The 25,260-nt window shown below is 35.2% G+C and overlaps 2 protein-coding genes across 2 annotated transcripts in view; both read right to left on the minus strand.

Annotated features, from left to right (window-relative positions):
* Positions 1-579: 579 nt before the first annotated feature.
* Positions 580-15,172, minus strand: LOC131737112 (GDNF family receptor alpha-like). The gene is made up of 8 exons (XM_059023968.1): positions 15,042-15,172; positions 10,113-10,247; positions 7,372-7,428; positions 5,863-6,193; positions 4,549-4,808; positions 3,204-3,299; positions 2,501-2,582; positions 580-1,271 (listed from the first exon to the last, which is right to left on the minus strand). Exons 1-8 carry the CDS (start codon positions 15,061-15,063, stop codon positions 1,199-1,201), a joined length of 1,056 nt encoding a protein of 351 aa, XP_058879951.1. The 5' UTR covers positions 15,064-15,172; the 3' UTR covers positions 580-1,198.
* Positions 15,173-18,148: 2,976 nt separating this feature from the next.
* Positions 18,149-25,260, minus strand: part of LOC117403187 (orexin receptor type 2-like) — a 32,560-nt gene continuing 25,448 nt past the window's right edge. The window contains exons 4-7 of the mRNA XM_034005188.3: positions 24,654-24,769; positions 21,337-21,554; positions 19,711-19,832; positions 18,149-18,855 (exon numbers count right to left, since the gene is read on the minus strand). Coding sequence (XP_033861079.2) covers positions 18,629-18,855; positions 19,711-19,832; positions 21,337-21,554; positions 24,654-24,769 — 683 coding nt within the window. The 3' untranslated portion in view covers positions 18,149-18,628. The remainder of the gene's footprint in view (positions 18,856-19,710; positions 19,833-21,336; positions 21,555-24,653; positions 24,770-25,260) is intronic.

A 25,260-nucleotide genomic window follows, 5' to 3' on the forward strand; every position in this document is an offset into this window, starting at 1 on the left:
AGAAAGACATTTGCTGGTGATTTTCATCCACGATTCCAAAGGGCTTTATCTGTGTATTCCTTTATTTATTTAAAGTTTAAGAATTATAAACATACAAAATCCAACTCTCACCAATGCTCTGGAATTAACGTGTAAATGTGTTTGCACTTTGTTTCATGATTGAAAACATTTGTATCATTTAACATTTGTGCATGGTGTCCTGTCAGCTAAGGCACATCCAAGGGATCAGTAAATATTACATTGTTCCTCGATCTTTGTTGACTTTACAGGTGATACAGACCACTCTAAGTGCATTTTGGCACACTTATCAGACTTTTATCAGGCTTTCAATGACAGCATGATACAGAAGCAACAACTCGCTGTTGAATAACCCTTAGAAACACACCACCACTTTGAACTACTCAAACATTAAAGCTATGGTGCAGCTCACTGCACCATGAGGTACTATTTGAAAATAGTTTAACAGTTTTCTAATTTCTAAAATACAGTTCTGAAAAGTCCAGTAACAAGAATAGTATAATCTCACTTCACCTCTTCTTCATAACCAGACACATTTAACCCAGATTCCAGTTTGCCTCTTTGACTGGTCTTGAGAAACAGACTTTAACCTGAGCGATTGGACAACCAACCATTTGTGTATCCTAGTTCCAGGGTCCTGCATGCAGGATCATTAGTGATTGATAAACAGGGTTACCTACTTTGATAGCATGATATAACACTACAAAATAAACTGGATTCAGACAACAACTTCTATGGCAAGTATACAAATAAAAGTTATCAGTTTAAGTTAAGAAGTCATACTTACTGTAAAGCATGTCTTCTTTCAATGTGTGGCATAGATCATGACGTTTAATGTGATGAACAGAACACGAGGCAGCAACAAGCTATACGTTCCTACCATTTACTTTAATGTTTTTATTTCTTCAAGTATATCTAAATTTACAACATATATTACTTTTTATTAACAATTGCATTAAACACATGCAGTTACAAATGTTTAATCAAAAGCACAGGAATCATTCATTTTATATTTAAAAGCAGCCCCACTGGCACAGGATTTTACATTCCTGAGACAGATCTATAAATAATGCTTCAATATTTAAATACAATTACTAATGAATAATAAAATATTGGCACCAAATGCATAACACAAAATTACTTACAAGGTTAGTCAACATAAGTCAAATCAACAATTACTTCAGTATACCACAGGACAATCAATTGTGTCAACAGGTGGAAGATATCGGGTTCTGTCAGATGTTCTACAGACTCTAAATAGAAGATAAGGAGTCAAGATAAATCATTTCCGATTACACTGTACAAAGTTTTAAGTAGTAAGAAAGTACAATGTAAATAAAATGTAAGTAAAACAGTCAGTAATCTTACCTGCTTTACACTGACATTCATTTTAACAGGTTACAATCAGCCCATTGAATCGTTTACTACTAGCAGAGTAGGAATTCCCTCTGCTGAATGAGATAGAATTTCCTGGTAATGGTCTATTGAACGGGTTGATTACAATCTGATCAGATTCATGTCCCTGTTCACAATTCACTAATAGGTTTCCTCAGATCACATTCAGGAATGGTGACTATGAAATAATAATTGTTTCATTTTTGCTGTGTCGGTGTAAATAAATAAATCTTACAGAAGGACATTCTTTTGCAGCCAAAACCAGCTATTTACCTGTCGCGATACTGTCGCAGTGCGATTTAAAATGTTGCATATTTGTATTTATAACTACTGTAGGTTGCAAAAACATCAGATGAGAAGCAGGATATTTATTTATTTGGTCTGCTTTCTGTTGGTGTGCATACACATTTTAACAAAACTTTTTTTTTTACTATTAGGCAACGTTTCCTCGTCCCCTATTTTTCCAGTGCATGCTCTACCCCAAGAGCACCCACTGACTCAGCCTCTATGGTTCATTTATATAATATCACCAGAACTATTTTCTGTTTGGGCTGTAACATGCTGCTTTTATCCCTCTCTTCAGTGAAAGCACTGCTTAACTTCTTGATATACTGTAGGCTTCGGCATATTCAAACTGTTACTGCAATCGTACAGTACAGTATAAAAATGACTTTAACTCCATGTAAGCTTTGTGCTTCTGGTATTCACAAGCTTCAGCGCATGACACCCACTGGTGAAACGCTGTATTTCTGTACTAATCTGTAACAAACCAGTTTCTAATCATTTAACGCCCTTTAGCGTGCAAAGACGCAAGGCAGGTTAACTAAACAGGGCATATTGCATTGACTTCAGTTTTATCGCACTATATTTCTCATTTTTATAGCTGGTTTTGGCAACCACTGTATATGTTCTGCTCTAGGAAAACTGCAGGTAGATTACCCACTCTATAGTAAATGTGTGACATGGGTAAATTGTCCTCAGTTTATTTATTAACCTTTAACCTTTTATATAGACACATAACCCCCTGGGGTGTAAAATATTTTAGTAAATAAATAGCATGTCAATTAATATTATCATAAAAGCCTACCTTGTTTTGTGCAAAATCAACATGATAACACCAGACACCAGTATTATAATTATGATGTAGGCAATGATGCAGATCACTGTACCTGGAAATGGACATTTGAAATATGTTTATGTGAAGAACAGCTATACAGCTATGGCCACAAATTTTGCATTACCTAGAATTTTAGGATTGAGACATAAATAAAAAAAAAATATGAACATAATAATATCAACATCATTTAGATATCTTATTTAACATCATGTTATCTAAGAAACTACAAAATGAGATCGCACAAGTCTATCGGAAGCCATAACAGTAGTACAGTATTTCATGTTACACTTCGATATGTCACATTTAAGTACTGTACAGGATGTTCAAAATTGACAACTTTTCAATGTGCTAACAAGACAAAAGTAAAGCCACATTGATAAGATAGATAGATAGACTTTTCTTCCTGTGATTTTACTTGCTGTAAGTTAACATCAGAGCTCATATATTTGTGTTTTACTGCATAAAACTGTACAAATAGAGGGGTGTCTTGCAAAAAAAACACATTTATAGCATTTAAAAAAAAAAGTTTGTGTGTTAATGTCAGTTTTATCGCTACAATCTTTTTAATCTTCTTAACAAAAAAAAAATATTGATGGTAATATTAAGCAAAATGAGGTGAATCTGAAATTGTGCAATATCAACTTGACAAATACATTAGACCTGTAATGCTTACCAGTAAATAAAGAATAAAATCCTGTTGTTGTGAACTCTGTCTCGAGAGTACCTCTGGATGGTGGAATATGTGCACTTGTAGGATAGGAAACATGAGCTAAAATACAATAAACATTATTGTTGTTAATATGTTAACTACACAGCTGTTATAACACATGTATACCTGTAGTAAAAATGTAAGTATATTAGACAAGACTAAAGACATACTTCGATCCAAAGCATGCTTTTTATTTCTCTGTTCCAGGTGATAATACGGACCCTTAGATAAGTGCAATAGCATATTAACTTACAAAGGATCTTCTGAATTCACATGAAGCACAGCCTCTTGTCAATCCTAACATTAATAATTAATCTTGAATGAACATGTGTAGAATGTTACATGAATTGGTGTTTACTTTAGATAACTTCTATATGAATTAAATTGGAATGAAGTTTATTACTGTGTTTAATCTGATTATGGTAACATTTTGGATAAAGTATCATACAGTAATAACCGCCTCAAAAAGCAGGTACATCGAAATTGTATCATAAAGGAACAACAACGGTGTACCAGTTATTTTTTTACCCTTTGTAAATAAAGCATTTATTTTATGCTTGTTATTTTGGTTTAACGGATTTCATTTGGACTTTTCCACCTATTCCACACATTATCTGTTGCATCTGTGCAATGTGGAATTTGTATTTCAGATGATCTTTAAACTGTGCTGAATACAGAGCTTGATGGGATGTATTACAAAACCCAGGACACTTAAGGGAATATTTAATAATAAAAAATATGAATGAAATGAGGCCATTCAAACGATCCGTGCTTGTCTGGTTCCCAGTAGCTGGTTGATGTAAAGGATCCCTATGATTCAGCATGAACAACATTGCTAGGTAACCCATTCTATACCCTTGGTGTAATGAAGTGTCTTCTCAACTTAATTTCCAACTGTGTCCTCTCGTCCTGGTTTCTGTGCACCACTTAAAGTATTGGTTAGGTCAACTCCTTTCAATATGTTCCCCTAATTCTCCTTTGTATTAGGCAAACTGATTCAGTTTCCACAACTTCTCTATAGCTCATTCTTTTAAGCCTTGGTTGCCCTAAGATGGACTCTCCAAGGTCACTTGTCCTTTTTGTATTGTGGGGACCAGAACTGAACTCACTATACTGTAAATGCAATCCCATCAGTGTATTACACAGCTTCATCAACCTCAACGGTCACCTCTGAGTCAACCATATCAGTTAAAAAAGATACATATAATTAAGCCTTGAGCATCGGAATCAAGATTCAGCACCTGATGCTTAATGCACGTTTGACAATGTACGGTGGAAATAATAATTAATAAAGCATTCTTAAACTTACTGTAGCAGGCCCTGTGGCGAAGCATGTTTTGGAACCGTTTGCATGTTGATTGTTCTGTATTTTGCAAACCATTGCAAATGCAAGGAACTTGAAGGAAGGTTCCCCTTGTGCCAATGTAAGCTGCTCTACATTCCTTATATCTCGTACATGCCGTGCCCTCTTCAGCTGGAGCTACTAAACAGTCTTCATCATTATCATCATCATGACATAATCCATCTCCATCTCCCCAGCACTTTGACTGGAGTAGTTTGTATCTCTCCCTGAGGATTACAAGTAAAATATAAATAAAGTATTGTTGTTATTAGCAGTTATTCCCTATAATAAATAATTATAGTGTTGCACCTATTGTATGGGTGTACAGGTATTTCAAACACTGGAAACCTACCCTCTGTCTGAATAGAAATTGTAATATAGTGTGTAACAATCAGGTTGTATGCAACATATTGGTCCACTATAAGGTCTATATTCTATTGTACTTTGAGAACTTCTAAACTTCAACGATTATCGGTAATATCCAATTTAATGGGAAATATTCAATAGTATCACATACTACAGCATTACCATCTGAACTTACACATGTGAACTGATGTTATTAAGTCCACACATCACTACTACAACATTATACCAAATTTAGATCTATTTCCCTGGCTGGAATTGTCTAAAACGATGCATCAAGGCCAGGCGAGTATTTCCTGATAACAGCAGTACTGTACCTTTGCTCTCAAGACCACTCTTAAACACAAGTAGAAGGGCCTAAACATTGCCATAGTTTAAAGAGAAGGGGACCTTGACAGACCTTGAACAGTGTGTGAGAGTCTATTTACTGTATTTTAGTCTTAAAAAGTAAGTAAAATACCAAGATACAATTTAGATTTTAAACAGTAAATTGGGGCAGCAGTGTGGAGTAGTGGTTGGGGCTCTGGCCTCTTGACCGGTCGTGGGTTCAATCCCAGGTGGGGGACACTGCTGCTGTACCCTTGAGCAAGGTACTTTACCTAGATTTCTCCAGTAACAACCCAACTGTATAAATGGGTAATTGTATGTAAAAATAATGTGTAAAAAATAAAGTAATTGTATGTAAAAATAATGTGATATCTTGTAACAATTGTAAGTCGCCCTGGATAAGGGCACCTGCTAAGAAATAAATAATAATAATAATAATAATAATAATAATAATAATAATAATAATAATAATAATAATAATAATAAGATCTGCCTGTTAGACAATGCATTCACAATGTTAGTAGATTTTTGGGGAACACTGATGCTGGAAAGTGCTTATTGAATACTGCATTTTTATTTTTTTTTGCAAACCTGCAAAATGTATCTTCCATGCATTTGTCTATCACTTCAAGACATGTTGGGGGTAGATCTCTGTCTCCTGAACATAACCGAGCATGAAGAACGCCCAGTACTTGTTGACAAGGCTCATCTGAAGGACCACAATCACAAAAGACCAGCATTCCTGCAACCTTTGGTGGTAGATTGTCATAAAACTTCTGCACTGCTCTCTGACACTGGGTAGCATTGCACTTATTTTGATTTTCAGAACATGCTTTTATCTGAGGCACCAGCAGCCGATTACATATTTCATCCTGGATACAGAGCATCGTCATTTCCAAACAGGATCTGGAACTTCCATGCTCTAGGAGACAAACGATATAATATGTATAATATGGTTAACAGCAATACATTTGAAACACATAGCGACTTTTTTTTTTATTTTCATTGTTAGTATTGATCGTTTTATTGCATTTTCTTTATGACATAATTTGAGGTGCAAAATGCACTGTTGCAAACCAATCAGAAATGACAACATTTTATTAAAGGAGTGCTAACCAAGGTTTCTAAATCAATTTCAATTTGAAACATGCTGACATTTTAAAGACAACTATGCTAAAGAGTAAACAGCTTCAAATGTAATTTTCTTTTTAACATTTCGCTTATTTTTTTAAGGTGTCCATAATAATTGTGAGCGGATCTGATTCCAGTATTGAGTTATTATATATTTACTTCTCTAAATCTATTGGTGGGAGAGCTGAAAGGTCACATTGCTACATGGTTTGAATGGAACAAGGAAGGCTGACCTCTAGCTCGAGTTCAAAGCAAGCTCGGGCAGATAAAGACAATTTAGAGAAAATTGAGTATAAATCCATATTGGACTACCACCACCTAAAATCTCTCAGAATGATTACAAAGACCACCCACTTACTCTTTAATAAAGATAAAGGTACGTTCAACAATTGTTATCATACCTCAAAGTCTTAAGAGGTTTCTAAATTAATTATAGCTATTCATAAACTCACAAAGGCTCTGTTCTAACTTGTAGATACAAAAGAAAAACATATGCATACACTGTAGGTCTATTTTAATGATCTAAACCATGGTGAACCTAAATACTGCTGCCCTGAAATGTATATATCAGAATTATCTCCTACCTTATTTCACAGTTTGTTCGAATATAAATGTAATAATGTATGGGACAGAATGTATTGTCACACAAAACACATTTCACTAATTGGTTTTGGGCAGTGCCCATCCAAAACAAATGATGAATTCTGATTACATTCTACGGTCCTTCTCATTATTGTTTGGCTGGATGTGAATATCTTTATTTTAAGTATTTCTCTGCTGCACTGTGTTTGTTGCCGATACATTAAAAGGGTGATGGGGAGCATCATGAGGTGCAGTAGGAACATGAAAATGAAAAATACACAGGTAGCTTTTTATCAATATTTAGTCACTGTTAAGATCACTCGAATAGACTCCTACGTGTTTTGTTAGCTATGTTTACATAAAGAATGATTTAAAAATGTAAGTTACCAGATTTGGCAAGAGCACTTGATTCCCATTGAAGTTTGATGTCTTCTTCTACTTCTGCTATAATAATAATAATAATAATAATAATAATAATAATAATAATAATAATAATAATAATAATAATAATATAGAATGACATTTTGCACACAGGTGTTATTGAAATGATTATTCCAAACTCCCCAATGTCTTTTTCTCCCTAGATTTGAACAGGTGCAGTTTCCCCGTAAGGTTTTTATCAGCTCTTTCCATGTTGACAGACACACGTTCCACAAGCTCTGTGTATCACATAGGCCTTACTCTGTATTACATAAGCTCTTTAAGTTTTAATACAGTGAGGATCAGTGCGGAGATACATGAGTGTTGTTTAGCTAGAAAACAGCTATTTTCTAAGGCACTAATTGCTTTAATACTTTGCAGCCTTACTTTTGGTTGTTGGTTAAGTTTGTTGTTTGTGAATGTCCCAATTCATTCAAAAAGAACAAGATGCAAATATGGATTTACAGTGCCTTGCAAAAGTATTCAGACCCCTGACCAATTCTCTCATATTACTGAATTACAAATGGTACATTGAAATTTTGCTCTGTTTGATATTTTATTTTAAAACACTGAAACTCAAAATCAATTATTGTAAGGTTGCATTGGTTTTATGTTGGGAAGTACTTTTAAGAAAAATAAAAAAACTGAAATATCTTGCTTGCATAAGTATTCAACCCCCACACATTAATATTTGGTAGAGCCACCTTTCGCTGCAATAACTGCTTTAAGTCTTTTGGGGTAAGTATGTACCAGCTTTGCACACAGTGTCGGAGTGATTTTGGCCCATTCTTCTTGGCAGATTTGCTCCAGGTTGTTCAGGTTGGTTGGACGACACTTGTGGACCGCAATTTTCAAATAGTGCCACAGATTCTCAATGGGATTGAGATCAGGACTTTGACTGGGCCACTGTAGGACATTCACCTTTTTGTTCTTGAGCCACTCCAATGTTGCTTTGGCCTTGAGCTTGGGATCATTGTCCTGCTGAAAGGTGAATTTCCTCCCAAGCTTCAGTTTTTTAGCGGACTGAAGCAGATTCTCTTGCAGTATTTCCCTATATTTTGGTCCATCCATTCTTCCTTCAATTTTAACAAGATGCCCAGTCCCTGCTGATGAGAAGCATCCCCACAGCATGATGCTGCCACCACCATACTTCACTGTAGGGATGGTGTGTCTTGAGGCATGGGCAGTTTTAGGTTTGCGCCACACATAGCGCTTTGAGTTTTGGCCAAAAAGCTCTATCTTGGTCTCATCTGACCACAAAACCTTTTCCCACATCGCAGCTGGGTCACTCATGCTTTCTGGCAAACTCCAGACGTGCTTTCAGATGGTACTTTTTGAGTAACGGCTTCTTTCTTGCCACCCTCCCATACAGGCCAGTGTTATGCAGTGCTCTTGATATGGTTGACTGGTGCACCATTACTCCACTCCCAGCCACTGAACTCTGTAGCTCCTTCAAAGTGATTGTTGGCCTCTCTGTGGCTTCTCTGACAAGTCTCCTTCTTGTCTGAGCGCTGAGTTTTGAGGGACGGCCTTTTCTTGGCAGTGCCTGGGTGGTGTGATGCAGCTTCTACTTCCTGATGATTGATCCAACTGTTCTCACAGGGATATCCGAACACTTGGATATTATTTTGTACCCTTTCCCTAATATATTTATTTGTATTACTTTATCTCTAACTTCTGTAGAATGCTCTTTGGTCTTCATTTTCCTTCAGATTCACAGCCTGACCAATGATCCTTCAACAGTGGGGTTTTTATCCAGAAAATGTGACAGCAACTTTAATGGTTCACAGGTGGCCAATGGTAAGGTAATTGTGTCCTTGTTAGGGCAATTTCTTTCATCGGTGTAAACTGGGAGCTTCCACAGCACAGGGTTTGAATACTTATGCAAGCAAGATATTTCAGTTTTTTATTGTTTTTAAAAATATTTCCCAACATAAAACCAATGTCACCTTACAATAATTGATTTTGAGTTTCAGTGTTTTAAAATCAAATATCAAAAAGAACGAAATTTCAATGTACCATTTGTAATTCAGTAATATGAGAGAATTGGTCAGGGGTCTGAATACTTTTGCAAGGCACTGTATCTAAAGGCAAAAGTTTAACACCATCGTACCTTCTGTGTTTATTAAAGCACGTTATCTTTAAAGACAGCGCTATATTATTATCCCTGTTGGGATCCTGAGAACTATGGGTGTTCTTTATGTAAAGGGTAAGTTGCTTCACATGTTGTTGATTATTTACATTTCGTTTACTTTTGTATAATGAATACAAACATTTCTGAGTTGCATTGCTCCAGTATTGAATTATGCTTTTTTTTTTTTTTAGTATTAGCATGAATTTTCTTTTCACACATTTTTCATTTTATCCCTTAAGATTGTGTCTCCATGTTGGTGCCTTGTTTTTATCATCTACAGTTTATGGTATTACTGTTCCATGCAAATCCATCATGTTGTCTCCTTTTTACAGATAACCACAATGTAATTGATTTTCCCACCTCCACTTGAGCAACCATGTCATCCTGCAGCTGTGTTCTGTCTAACTTTACTGAAATGTCTCATAAATTAATGGATTTCATGTATTGCTTTTGTTGAATTATTGTTTTGGATCTATTTGGATCATTAAATCAAACAGCAGGCATGTCAGCAACATATTAAAATGTTTCTTTTTTTAATGTATACCTCTTATTCTAAAAAAAAAAAAAGTTGTACCTCTCATATTGCAGAAATTCAGTAAATCCCATGCTACCCTGCATCCACTTGAATCTGAAATACAGTTTTCTTTAACCCTTTCACAGTCGGTGGCCTGGCTTGAAATTTCAGTCAGACAGCAGCATACCAAAACAGCTGAAAAAAAAAACCAAACAAAAAAACAAACACTATTTACGTATTTCTATTTTTTGTTTGTGTGTTATTTATTTGACATTTGGTTGAGATACATCTCGTTTTAAGAGGGTTCTCAGGAACAACATTAGCGAAAAATAATCACAGTCGCAAAGCTTATCTAATTAACCCTATGCCGCCTAAAGGGAATGACCATATTTGGGTGTGAATATATGACAACTTTGTGTTAGCGCTTGTAGTTTGGTAACCGTAAATCAGAAATTAAAACTCAATATATCAACAGAAAGGCATTAAATAGACCTTTCCAAAGATATAATACGGTATGTTTGGTTGTGGGATGTGTTATATTTTTTCATATATAAGCCACGCCTCCAAACAAATATAAAAAATTGTATAATCATAAATAATATTTGTAAAACATACAAATGTACTATTTTTTCTAAACACCATAGAGAAATAGAGTAAATAGGAGCTGCACAATTTTACATGGATTTCAAATCAGAAATCAGAATTGAAATTGCTTGTATAGTCGCAGAGCTATACAGGGTTTTGTAATGGAGAATGCAGGTCAGCTGTGAAATGAACCTGGAAACGTAATATTATCTTTGTTTGTGATAAAAGCAATTTGAGTGTGTGTTTTTTTTTTTTATTATTATTCAAACAGAAAAAAAAACTTGAGACTACAGTATGCTACTGTATGACAAAAAACATACTACCAATAAAAATAGCTAAATTGTAATAAAAGTAATAATTACATCTAAATAATTATGAATCGTTTTACACACACGGAAACAAAGAAAACATAGGGAAAGTACACTAATAATAATTAAAATACTGAAGTTATTTAGGCATCAGATGCGTGCAACTCGTTTACATTAGTTCAGCCTCCGTCCGGAGATACATTTTCAAAACAGAACATAAAATCAAAACAAATACAATAAAAATAACAGTAATAAATAAATAAATAAATAAATAAATTAATAAATAAATAAATAAAAGCTGGTTCTCAGATGTCTGTAAACTTCAGTAAACAAAGGCAGAAGAAAAGGTGATTCTTGCAGTATCAAAATACCTGGAGTTGTACAAATGATTAGTTTACCTTTAATGAAATAAGTATTCTGAAAAGTACGGACGTGCATTGCTGCCATATATATATATATATATATATATATATATATATATATATATATATATATATATATATATATATATATATATATAATCACATAATAACGTGATGATTATCACATAATTTCATGATTAGGGAATTATCACGTAATTACGTGATAATTTCTAATCATGTGATAATTCTTAACACATGGTACTGCAACGCTGGGTCGCATGGAAGCGTTCTCTATATTCAGAATGACTGTGTGGTCTTTCATTTCCATGTACTAGTGACACCTGCTTAAAATTAAATTTCTGCAAGGGTGTCATATGATACTTGTTACTTGTTTGTATACTCTTAGTAAATGAATGGTACAACCAAAAATATATCTGAAAAGAAACAGCATTTATTTAATTTAACAGCGTGTTTATAAAAAAGCATAAACATTATGCACGGACAAATGTGATCACAAAGTTACGTTTTCCCAAAGCTGTTAAAGGATTTACTCGTGAGTAAGGCCAGTACATGTGCTTATTAGAGTTACTATACAGCTAATCTACTCAAACAACATGGTTGTAAAAAGCCCCCATAAATGATCCCTTTCACGAAATTACATGATAATTCCCTCTCACCTAATTACGTGATAATTTGTTATAATTCCCTAACACGAAATTACGTGATAGTCATCACGTAAATACGTGATATATATATATATATATATATATATATATATATATATATATATATATATATATATATATATATATATATATATATATATATGCCATATATTGCTGCCATACATATATATATATATATATATGTATGGCAGCAATGTGCTTCCGTAGAAAAGTATGTATTCAAAATTTTTATTAACTGTATAACAATATATAGGTGTGATTTTTTCATACAACGATAGGAGAGTCACCTATCACATCACCTTGCCTTTCAAACAGAGTAAAAACTAAAATGTATTTGTGCGTTTTTTATTAGTATTTAATCACAATGTTGATACTGTTATTCTTGCTTTTGTTATTTATCATCTCTGGATGTTTTACATTACATGGATCTGCATGTGTAATTATCATAACCTTTACAGCAAAACAAATAAAACATAAAATATGGTTTAATTACTAGATATAGTATTGTAGCGTGCACGGGGAAGACAGCAGCAGGGCTGGTAGGTGACATGAGCACACACGAAGACATCAGCCCGATATACCCTACAGGCAAAGGAGCAGGCTCCGTTGTACAGCGGTATCGGTGCTATGCTTTAGTGTGAGAGGTCACGGGTTCGCGCCGGCCCTCCGCCTGTGTGTGGATTGCCTCGCCCTGTGTGATGCGCCTGCCTGCGTTAACCGAGACCGCTACAGTATCATAATTGAAACATGGATATATATATATGTACATATTTACGCGTAACTGAGTTATTATTTCTAACATTATACTGAAAACCCTAATCTAATGTGAACACATTTTAACAAATTTTGTCTCATACAGACACAGCAATACTGCTGGTTGTTTTGTTATATTGAGGCGTATTAATAACGTTTGTTAATATATTTTTTATAGAGGGTGGGGGGCGGGTGCGAAATTTGCCATGGCACTGGTGTGAAACGCAGCAAAAATACAATTTTATCGCCGGACAAATCGCATTGCGTCTGGTGTGGGTTGACCTTACATATTGATATCTTGGTAATATGTATTCTATGTGCACTTTAACTCATACGTTAAGCAAACATCTACCTGCTTGTTTAGATATACCAAGCCAGTTCTATATCCTTAAGGCACCCCTTAAGCTTTACAAATAATGCACCAACGTGTAGTTAAAAAATACGCCCCTTTCTGTTACCATTGATCACTGGTTGCGTTTGAACTGCTGTGACTTTATAGGACACTGACTAAATACAGTTCAACAAAATTAATAATGTGAAAGACCTATTGCAAACGAGAACTATATTAGGACACATAAGGTGCTTTCACACAGAGGAGTTATGACGGTTCAGAACCGCCACTGAAGCTGCTTATAGGTCTGTGTGCATTGCTTATACCGCCACAGAACCGTCATATTTTATGCCGTCTCTAACCACCTCGCGTGGTATTTCAGAGACTGCACTGAACCGTCAGAACTGCCTGTGTGAAAGACTATACCGCCACTGAAGCGCTATAGTGGGTGTGGTTTCAAAGTCAACATGCCACGTCACTATAGCGTAGTGATTAATTTGTGCCTGAGCTTGAGTCATAGTGCCGGGACCTATAGTTAAAAATCTCATAAAATGCTTTCTTTTTAAAATCTCAACACAGTTGCATTAAGTCTGCAAGTCCAAGCGTGCGCGTTAAAGAGAGACAGTCCGCTGCCACGTTTGTAGCCTACTTTAAATTACTTTACGATTTCAGCTTGAGTGCCTTTAAATTACTTTACGATTTCAGCTTGAGTGCCTTTAAGTAAGATGACACTGGCTGCAACTCTGTTCTCGTTTTTTATACACAAATAAGCTTACTTGATTTGAAAAACGTCATGAACGATACAAGCAACGTCTTACACTACTTGGTTTGATTAAATGAGTAGTATACAATAAAATATGAAAGCTCAACATTAATTTCAACAAAGAACAACGGCAACTTTTTAATGAAAAAAAAATATATTGTAGCCTACTTCAATAGGAACATTAGCCTGCTATATTATATTAAACCAAAACAATAAAAATAATCACAATCTGGTTCTCTTGCCTTTTTCAATGAATATAATTTAATTAATAGAGAATAAAACATACTAAGTTAACAACTACCTAGCCAAAGTTTAATTAATCGTTTTTGTAATCTACCAGCAGCTTCTGTTGCTTACACATCGCTGATAATAGTGCAAACCGTGGGTCAAACCAATGTTCGTGTTGGGTGCGTTTTTTCGTCAATATCGTCCTTCTGCACTTTTTTTATTTTTAATGTAGAATACGTGATTGTAAATATCTAACTCTAGTACGTACAATACTCTTTTAAATAAACGTGTTATGATTTTGAATATGCTCTTCTTAGGGTCGGTATTATTCGTGTCATTGCTTGCGTCCCGGCACATCTTTCTTTACAAATTAAGCACTGCGTGCATGGGTTAGGTCTTGTCAGTGAACAGTCTATTGTTGCCATGAGAACAATCTGTTGATTGACAGGTTTGAAAGTTGTACTCGCGCGATCTCTTTGGCTGTGTGAAAGGGTATTTTACACTCGTTAATAAAACGTTTCAGAGACGGCACAGTAGCTGCATTTCTATGTGAAAATGGTGATAGAAACGCTACCGTATATTTATATTTTAATTGTTGTTAAAATAATTGAAGTAAAAGTTAAAAGCAATCGAATGCAACACAGTTTAAACACATTTTGGCGTTTATTTTAATTGTTTGACAGAAAAAAATGTGGTTTGCAGTATATGGCTAAGAGCTCATATGTTTTTCAAGTATATAGATCAAACAAATAATTGTTTATCTACTATTAAGCATAATACAATTCTGAAAATGCTTCGGCTTTATACGAAATACAGACCAACGCAGAAAGGTACACGGAATAAAAATGTGTTAATACTTTTACAGAAGATCATAAAAACAGCGCATTGAAATACGAGTACATAATAAGTTAATTTCATGCATTTTTTTTTTTCAAATCAAAGTAAAAATAAATAAATAAATGAACAAACTCACCAAGGTACAGACTGGATTTCATCGCTGATGTCGATGATGACCGTCCTGTGAAATTAAATCTACCTTCCGTATACTGTTTATCAGCACCTTTTCAAGTGGACTGCACCATCCCACGCGGTGCTCGAGGACAAGGGAGGGCTTGACAATAACGTCACCTTCAGTAAAACTCAAAGCTGTTGCTGTCTCCTGATAGAGAGCTGTAATGCCTCAATACAGTACGAATTGTTTCCCTTCTTTTTCAGTTAGAATTAAGTTATTAGCGTTCCTTTTTTTGCCGGAGTTGTGGTTTATGCACATTATGAATATTCTTCATTTTCAGATCATTCAGCCAAGTTTCTTGTATAATAAATACATGATAATCTTGCCGTTTAAAAAATAACTTAGTGAAATATTCCTGGTTTAACTGTCTCATTGTTGCTCGTTAAACTAAGCTTGCCACGTTTAAGCCTGGCTAGCAGAAGATAAATGGATCTGCTAAAGCAGTTATTTTATGTTTTGACTTCTATGATAAATGTTATATATTTTTATTTTGTGTAATTTTTTTAAATAGCTATTTTTGCACACGTTTAAATCTGTTTGTATTGTATTTTGACTTAATAAGCTCTTCTTCTTCTTCTTCTTCTTCTTCTTCTTCTTCTTTGGCTGTAGTAAGTCTGTAGCACAGAGTACATATTTCATTCCAGCCAGCCATTACACGCCTCCAGGCAGTGATGTCAGTCATGCTTTGATTTAGTTATGCCACCTGAAATGGAAAACACACATTTTTGTACCATCAAACAGTAGCATTGAGTTGTTAATTACTTGTTTGCTTATTGTAATATATGCATTACAACTTTCAGTCTAATTTTCAAGTGAACAAAGTTTTGTACACTCACACACACACACACACACACACACACATCCAAGTTATAAACTTAAAACAGTTAATAAATGTTCATTTAAGTATTTAAGTTCTGATTTGGTCATTTTGTTCTAATTCAAACAGTTGTGATCTCACTGCTGATGTATATGAACAAGGCTCAATACATTTGCCTCCAAATGGCAGATACAAGGTAAGAAGGAATTATTGCAATACTCCAGCTGCCTTCACCTGATATGCTCTCAGAGGCTTGTCTTTTACCTCTGTTCTGATTCTCAGCTTCTGTCTAACCTTGACCTAACTCTGCCTCCACTCAATTTTCAACTATGCCCTTTGGTCCTCCTTTATGTGATTTGCTTTAAATAATGCCTAGTTAACTGTTTTTTTAGGATTTAAAAACATCAATCAAGTCTCCCCTTACCCTTCTTTGCTCTAGATAGATGCAGTTCCTTCAGCGTCATAAATCATGTTTTTTCTCTTTGCTAGACTCCACCATATATCAGTTTTGTTTTGTGAGCACCAGAACTAACTCTCGTATTCTAAATAAGGTCTCGCCAGTGCATTATACAACCTCATCATAATCTTTATAAATGTTGACTATATAACCAAACAATTTGCCTTTTAAAATGTTCCTCTGCTGCATACACACGACTGTCATATTTTACAAGCTTGTTAATCATCCTCCTAGTTCAACATATAGATAAGAAAGAGGAGGGGTCCTAGCACTATCACTGCGCCACCCCGAGCTTCTCCTTTTAAGTTTCTCCTTTTACAAGAAGTGAAAACCTATATGGATGAAGTATATGCTTGCTTGTACAGGTTTTTGTTTTGATCAGCACCTAAATCTTCTTTAAATATGCATTTCCGTCCATCTCGATTGTTTACATTCTGATGAGCTCATAGCAAAACGTCAACATATGTATACTATATAAAGAAAATCATGTGCTAGTTAAAATGGATTTATTGCATAGTAAACAAAACACTACAACAGCAGAAACACAATATAAATAATAAAATGCTTACAATACAAAGCAGTCTGAATGTATAATAAAGTCACAATAAGTTAGATATATTATATATGGTATTTTATTTAGACATATTCAAGTTTTTACACTAAAGAGTATAAAGCACCAATTACAAATAAACAACAATAATGATAACCTTATAAATTAAAGTGTAACTGAAGGGGGGTATCCAGTTTACAACACAACACATAAATAACAGTTATGTACATATTCCTGAATTATGATTTTCAAAATAACACCAACTGTTTTGATGTTTTTATTTTCACAGTCTTGGTCATAAATCAATTTTGAACATTTATTATCGCTTCACATTGGACAATAGAAGCGTATTTATGGATATGCATTAAAGAGGACCATTCAAAGCAAAGTTCATCAGTTAAAATATTTACAATCCTTAAACCCACAACAGTGCAATCTTTGAAGAACACTTTTTCTGCTGAAGCAGGCTCATACTTTGTAGGTGGTCTTGTCACTAGATTTTTTTTCTAAAAAGTAAGTATTGTTTGACTAATAATTACTATTGATTTATATCAAGTGGCAAGCCCTGTTCATTTCCATCAGCAGTGGACCGAAATGAGATACAACTAACAAAAAAAAACTAACCAAAAACTCTACTCACTGAACCACAGTAGATATCACTGTCTATATACCGTTTATAAATGTATGAAAAACTGAATCGACATTTTGATGACAAAACATAAATATTCATATTGGAGGGCCCTGCTGTTCAATACAAAGTCCCTAGACCGGTCTATGATGACTGCTGACATTTATATGATAAGTTCCTCTTGTATAACTAAAACAGCTGTTCAAAACTGACCAAGGACGTGAATCAAATATCAAAACAAAAGCGATTATTTTGGAAAAGATATTGTGGGAATGCATAAAACACACAAAGCAGCAACGATAAAAAGTGTGTTTTGCTGTAAACCCTACAGCCTGTTCAGTAACATTCTAAAACTAATATACTGTACATCTGAAACAGACTCATTTTATATTAGATGTAAAGAATTTTTTACAAACACAAACAATACTTCAGAAAACCAAGCATTACAACCGTGAAAATAACTGGTTTGTCTGAATGCTGCTGAATTATGTTTTTGGTGTATCAAGATGTATAGTTCACAAGAGAAGACACAAACACATATTGAAAATACAACCTCCATTTTAATATTAAAATGGAGGTTGTATTTTCAATATATCAATATAAAAACAAACCTGCCTGTTCTGCACATTGACATCAATGGCAGCAATATTTAAAAAATCCCAGCAAATGGCAGACCCACATCATCTCTGCTAGCCTCTTAACCACATTTTTAATTTAATTTATTTTTAAAATTTAGAATCTCCAATTATTTTACCCCCGATTTTATCCCAATTTGGAATGCACAATTATTATTATTATTATTATTTCTCCTTCACCACGGCGATTCCCCACACAGCTCAGTGGGCGTCCTCCGATCCCACAAGCCAATCAGTCTTTTTACACCCAGTAACTCGAGAGCGGATGTCTGCTGGCTACCGGCCTCTGGAGGACAAAAACCAGCCCAGCAAATCTCCACCCCCAAGCTCACCCGGCACTTGGCCTTTAGGGGTCACTGTAGAGCAGTGAAGAGAGACAGCCTAAGCCGATCCCACATACCCAACCCCGGGAGTGCCAAAGCCAATGCGGCGAATCCCCAGCGAAGAACCATAATGCTTTGCTACCAGTTTATGTTCTCCTCATCATTGTTTGTACGATATGTTGTGATACTTGTTAGAATTACGTGTTCTGATGTCTTTGAAATGTTATCAAAATTGCTGATTTGTGTAGTCAGCGATTTCCGACTGTCTGTGCTTGCTTGACCTCTTCTCTGATGCTCTTCTCTTTGTTGATTCCTTCCAAAACAGCAGCAAGAGAAAGCTGCTTTAAATTCTTCTCTGAACTTTCCTAAAATAAAATTGAAACACGTTAACAGTCTGGAAATAACAGATTTGATGGAGGTTTTATGATTTAAAAACAATTGACTTGTAACAATACAATATTCTAAACTGACAAAGTACTCAATGGAAATCAGTTTTCTTACACAGTCATGTCAAGGTTTTGGACTGATCAGTTATTTGTATTATTTATATTGCCATGAAACTGGCAGATGGCAGTGTAGTGCAACCCATTCTAGCCAATGTGGGAGTGTTATTGCACCACTGACCTGTTACAATATGTATGTACTGTACAGATATGTGAATATTCAGGTAAGGTAATTAATCATTACAGTTTTGGGAGGTTACAATGGGAAGTGAGAACATGGGTGGATTTGTCATGAAAGCTATTACATAATTTCTACATTAATTATCAACATTACATACTGTACACAGAAAACTATCCGTATGGTTATTAAAATCCACTACCTACTTACCAACAAGTATTGGGACAGATGAATAAATGCAGAATGATTGGGATGGGGTATTTGTTGTCTGTTATATCCCACTCCGCTTGCTTACTAAATTGTTTTCTGAATAGATAACCGTTCCGTCTTCAAGCTTATGCAAAAGATTTCAATGAGATATTTGATATGGTACAATACCAGTCTTGGCATTCACCATTACATAATTTGTTGGGTTCAAATGAAGAACAAATGTCCCATCCCCACTCATTCAGCATTGACTGATCAGTCCTAATACTTGTTGGAGAAAGTGCCGATCCCTATATTTCATCATAGCAGGAAGATAACCTTGCCTGCAGCTGTTTTACTTCACACGGTATAACAACTGTAAAACACTCAAACATAGCAAGAAAAAAACTTACCACTAAGGAAATTATATATGATGGGGTTTGCAGCACTATTTGCATATACCAACCAGTGTGAAAATGTAAACCAGGCATACACAGTTTCTCTGTCATTCGTATGGTTAAAGGTGCCAAATACTCTATAAGATAAATGTAGAAAGCCAGAAATTCCATTAATGAATAATACAACTTTTCTAAAATCTCCAATGGCCTAATATAACCAAAATAAGCACTCAAACCTCACAATAAGGGCCGATAATGTGAAAATGTAATTCCATTTGTAAAGGTGTTGATTTACCTACATTTACCTAGCTGTTACAGATTAATTTTTCATCTTGACCATAACCAAATATACTTAATTTTGCTGGACAATTCCCCCATGCACCCCACTACCACACCTAAAGAGGTGCTTGGTGAGTTCACCCAGTTCAATCTAGCGCCCAGAGTATTTTTCTTTTGCCCTCTTTGTATGCACTTCATGATTGATTTAGCTGATCTTATTATTTGAGCTTGAGGTATATTAACTACTATAGATATAGCGTCAGGAACACGATTAATCATTCAGTGCAAACACATACTTTATGGGTACTAAGTAATCATGCATTTGTGGAGGATTTCTGGTGTCATTTTTTTTTAAACTGTCACAAACCTGTTTAAGGCATATGGTAATTTCTCACGAACCCCTTCATAAACATGATTATGTATGTTGAAACGCTTCATTAATCAGTAAATGCTAGGTGCTAGATGCTTTGGTTTCTTTGATAATATATATATATATATATATATATATATATATATATATATATATATATATATATATATACTGTATATAAAATCAAAGAAACCAAATGCGTTACAAACTTTAGACCAGATTTGATCATTATACTTCTCCAAAAGTCATTGCAGTTTGATGAAAGTGACTATCAATAAATGAAGCATGCCACTGTCAATAAAGTTAAAACATTTCCCACATGGAATGTTGTGTTTTGTCAAAGGAAAAATATGTAGACATTTTTTATAAATTACATTTTACTAACAGGAAAATAGTGTAGAATTTAAAAAAAAAAGTACTTGAAATAGTTGATTTATAAATTCCATGAAAGTTAACGGAATACTGTGGTTATTCCACAAATAAGGAAGCCCAAATAATTTATTAACGGCCATCCTGAGTGAAATAAACACATCATGCCATGTACCTTCATAGTATTCTGTTTATATAAAAAATACAATGCAGTTGAAACAGCTCAATTCAGGGAATTACTTTCCTTTACCAAGCTTTGCATCCACTTAGCAACGCAGAGCCATTTGTAACAGTGTGATCTGCTCAGTCATTCTGACGTTGGATTGGGATAAATGCAAGACAGATTCCATAGTGACGAATATGAAAAAAACAAAAAATCCTCAACACTTAAATATATGTAATATCAACGTATGTAACTTTTACAATATTCTCACAATTTTCTGTCTCCTGTATTACATTTGAAAGAAAAATACAGTGGCCAATTTTTTTTCACAGCTGTTGTCTAAATAAATTAAACTTAGTTGGTTGAGGATTTATTTTATTTGGGTAGAAGCATTTTAGATTGGAAACTGATTTTAGATTGTACATTATCACAGTATCAATCATATATAAAATATTCTTACCTTTTCAGGATATTAAGGATGCTGATTGGTAGATAGCACAGCGCAAACACAAACAGAACAACCACTAACATCCGAGCCGTCTTTCTTCTGGCCCGAATCTGTTTGATTTCTGCTGTCCCCGCGTTTGTTTTAATTTTTATAGTCTCTGGCCCAGAAGATTGGGTTGAACACTGTAATGGCGTCCATTTTCTTTGAACAACTGAAGATGTTCCTGGAATCTTTGAGAAATAACAAAACAAGCTGTCATGAAAATCGCTACATTTGCAAATTTAAATGTCAAAAAATACAAAGAAAAACAAAGAAAACATCATTAAAATATTTAATTTTAAGATATTTAAATACCAAATTATAATATAGTTGTTTCACTTACTCCCGTTTGTTGTTATTATTATTATTATTATTATTATTATTATTATTATTATTATTATTATTATTATTATTATTATTATTATTTAGTGTCTAATCATTTTAATCTTGTTTTTCTCACCAATTGGAAATGCCCAATTTCAATGTCACCATAACACCCAGGAGATGGGCAGGCAACCTCCTACCAGTAGGGGTGAATGTGGCCCGTTAAGGTAAACAAAACCCAGACGATTTTCCTCCCAAGTCCACAGGAGGGCAAACACCAAAGCTGTAATACCTATTAAGTTCCCAGCTCAGCAAAACCAGGAATCTCATGGTAGTGCCATTACTTGGTCAGCCAATGGAATACTTTTTTTTTCTTTTAATATAGGCCCAGCATGGCTATGTATCGATTATGGAACAAACATATATTTTTAATCTAGGGTAGAAAAGTATGATCCTTATACTTTTCATATATAGAAATTGGCCCCTTTTTTATATATTGGATTACAGACTAAAATATATTTAAAATATATCCCATATATATATATATATATATACAGTGCCTTGCGAAAGTATTCGGCCCCCTTGAACTTTGTGACCTTTTGCCACATTTCAGGCTTCAAACATAAAGATATGAAACTGTAATTTTTTGTGAAGAATCAACAACAAGTGGGACACAATCATGAAGTGGAACGAAATTTATTGGATATTTCAAACTTTTTTAACAAATAAAAAACTGAAAAATTGGGCGTGCAAAATTATTCAGCCCCCTTAAGTTAATACTTTGTAGCGCCACCTTTTGCTGCGATTACAGCTGTAAGTCGCTTGGGGTATGTCTCTATCAGTTTTGCACATCGGGAGACTGAAATTTTTGCCCATTCCTCCTTGCAAAACAGCTCAAGCTCAGTGAGGTTGGATGGAGAGCATTTGTGAACAGCAGTTTTCAGTTCTTTCCACAGATTCTCGATTGGATTCAGGTCTGGACTTTGACTTGGCCATTCTAACACCTGGATATGTTTATTTGTGAACCATTCCATTGTAGATTTTGCTTTATGTTTTGGATCATTGTCTTGTTGGAAGACAAATCTCCGTCCCAGTCTCAGGTCTTTTGCAGACTCCATCAGGTTTTCTTCCAGGATGGTCCTGTATTTGGCTCCATCCATCTTCCCATCAATTTTAACCATCTTCCCTGTCCCTGCTGAAGAAAAGCAGGCCCAAACCATGATGCTGCCACCACCATGTTTGACAGTGGGGATGGTGTGTTCAGGGTGATGAGCTGTGTTGCTTTTACGCCAAACATAACGTTTTGCATTGTTGCCAAAAAGTTCGATTTTGGTTTCATCTGACCAGAGCACCTTCTTCCACATGTTTGGTGTGTCTCCCAGGTGGCTTGTGGCAAACTGTAAACGACACTTTTTATGGATATCTTTAAGAAATGGCTTTCTTCTTGCCACTCTTCCATAAAGGCCAGATTTGTGCAGTATACGACTGATTGTTGTCCTATGGACAGAGTCTCCCACCTCAGCTGTAGATCTCTGCAGTACATCCAGAGTGATCATGGGCCTCTTGGCTGCATCTCTGATCAGTCTTCTCCTTGTATGAGCTGAAAGTTTAGAGGGACGGCCAGGTCTTGGTAGATTTGCAGTGGTCTGATACTCCTTCCATTTCAATATTATCGCTTGCACAGTGCTCCTTGGGATGTTTAAAGCTTGGGAAATCTTTTTGTATCCAAATCCGGCTTTAAACTTCTCCACAACAGTATCTCGGACCTGCCTGGTGTGTTCCTTGTTCTTCATGATGCTCTCTGCGCTTTAAACGGACCTCTGAGACTATCACAGTGCAGGTGCATTTATACGGAGACTTGATTACACACAGGTGGATTCTATTTATCATCATTAGTCATTTAGGTCAACATTGGATCATTCAGAGATCCTCACTGAACTTCTGGAGAGAGTTTGCTGCACTGAAAGTAAAGGGGCTGAATAATTTTGCACGCCCAATTTTTCAGTTTTTTATTTGTTAAAAAAGTTTGAAATATCCAATAAATTTCGTTCCACTTCATGATTGTGTCCCACTTGTTGTTGATTCTTCACAAAAAATTACAGTTTCATATCTTTATGTTTGAAGCCTGAAATGTGGCAAAAGGTCGCAAAGTTCAAGGGGGCCGAATACTTTCGCAAGGCACTGTATATACAGTATATATAAAAGGGGCCCATTTCTTTTTTGAAAAATATAAGGATCATACTTTTCTACCATATATTAAAAATATATGTTTTTTCCATAAGGGTTAATGTCATATCCCTTTGTGACAGAGAAGGAATTTGAGCTGTGTAAGGTTGGTGGTGTACTTTCCCGAATCAATGGTAGGTGGAAACCGGAAGTTGGACATTTTGAAGAGAGCGCGTGGCTGCGAGTTTATTAAACAACTCCATTGAGGTAAGCTGCGGGGCATGCAGCGATTGGATAGAGCATAGCGCCAGGCTGATCAAAGGGAATGAGTTTGATAGTACAAAGGGGACGCAGCTACGTGAATACATCCCCTTACACTGAACATACTAACCAGCCGGAGCTGTATGTCTCGTTTTGTTTGTTTGATTGATTGGAGACGAGGACTAGGAGACGGGAGCTGCCACCCCGGTGCCAGCACAAACCCCTGAGCACTACCCTCACTGCACAAGCACAGACACGCACCACCATCCCCTGGTTTCATACACTGAGGATTGTGATTTGTGGATGTACTTGTTTTCTGTTTGAGATTGATACCTGCCGTGTGCCCCCCGATACCATAGTTGGTAGAGGGGTGGATTTATTGGATTGCTTTCACCCACCCCACACACATCCTGTCACACCCTTGTATTTACAATACCACCAAGTATTCATCTATACAGTATATGCATTCTGATTACTCATTTTTTCTTATGCTTAGCATTCTTAATACAAAATAAAAAAAAACATTTAAAGATTTTTACCTGGCGGCACCATAGTTTGTGAAATATTTGGATATAAGCCAACACCATTAAGCCTAAAGGTGCCAAATATGTAACAAAGAAAAAGCAGACGTGGTACACCATGGGGTAGATTTCAGCTGCAATTAAAACAGAAAATGGATCAACAGCCTGGTACAGTACATCAATTGAGATAATCACTGTAACGTTACCTATTTCCATTTAATAACATAACCCAAAGACATTCTGAAAGCTACATTATGCTTGCTGTGCGTATGAGGTATCTGGGTCAGGTGCACTCTCTTAGTGTCAAGTAGAAAGCTTACAATGTATGAAGGATTTTTTTTGCCAAGAAAATGAATATAGCCTCATAAAATGTAAGTTAAAAACAAATGGTCCAGGGACTGAACCCAACCAATATAATATACCTTTTAAACTGTACATTTGGATGGATCTAAAACTCTTAGCTAACAAAATACACATGTATTTTCATTTTAAAACATGATCTGTGGTGCTACACTAGGCTAAAGAAAGTTCGCAGTTGCTATGCCTTATTCCCATAACTTACAAAAATACTTATTTAACCATAAATGATGTTTATATATATATATATATATATATATATATATAT

Source organism: Acipenser ruthenus, chromosome 5 (genome assembly GCF_902713425.1).
Source record: "Acipenser ruthenus chromosome 5, fAciRut3.2 maternal haplotype, whole genome shotgun sequence".
In the NCBI taxonomy this organism is placed as follows: domain Eukaryota; kingdom Metazoa; phylum Chordata; class Actinopteri; order Acipenseriformes; family Acipenseridae; genus Acipenser; species Acipenser ruthenus.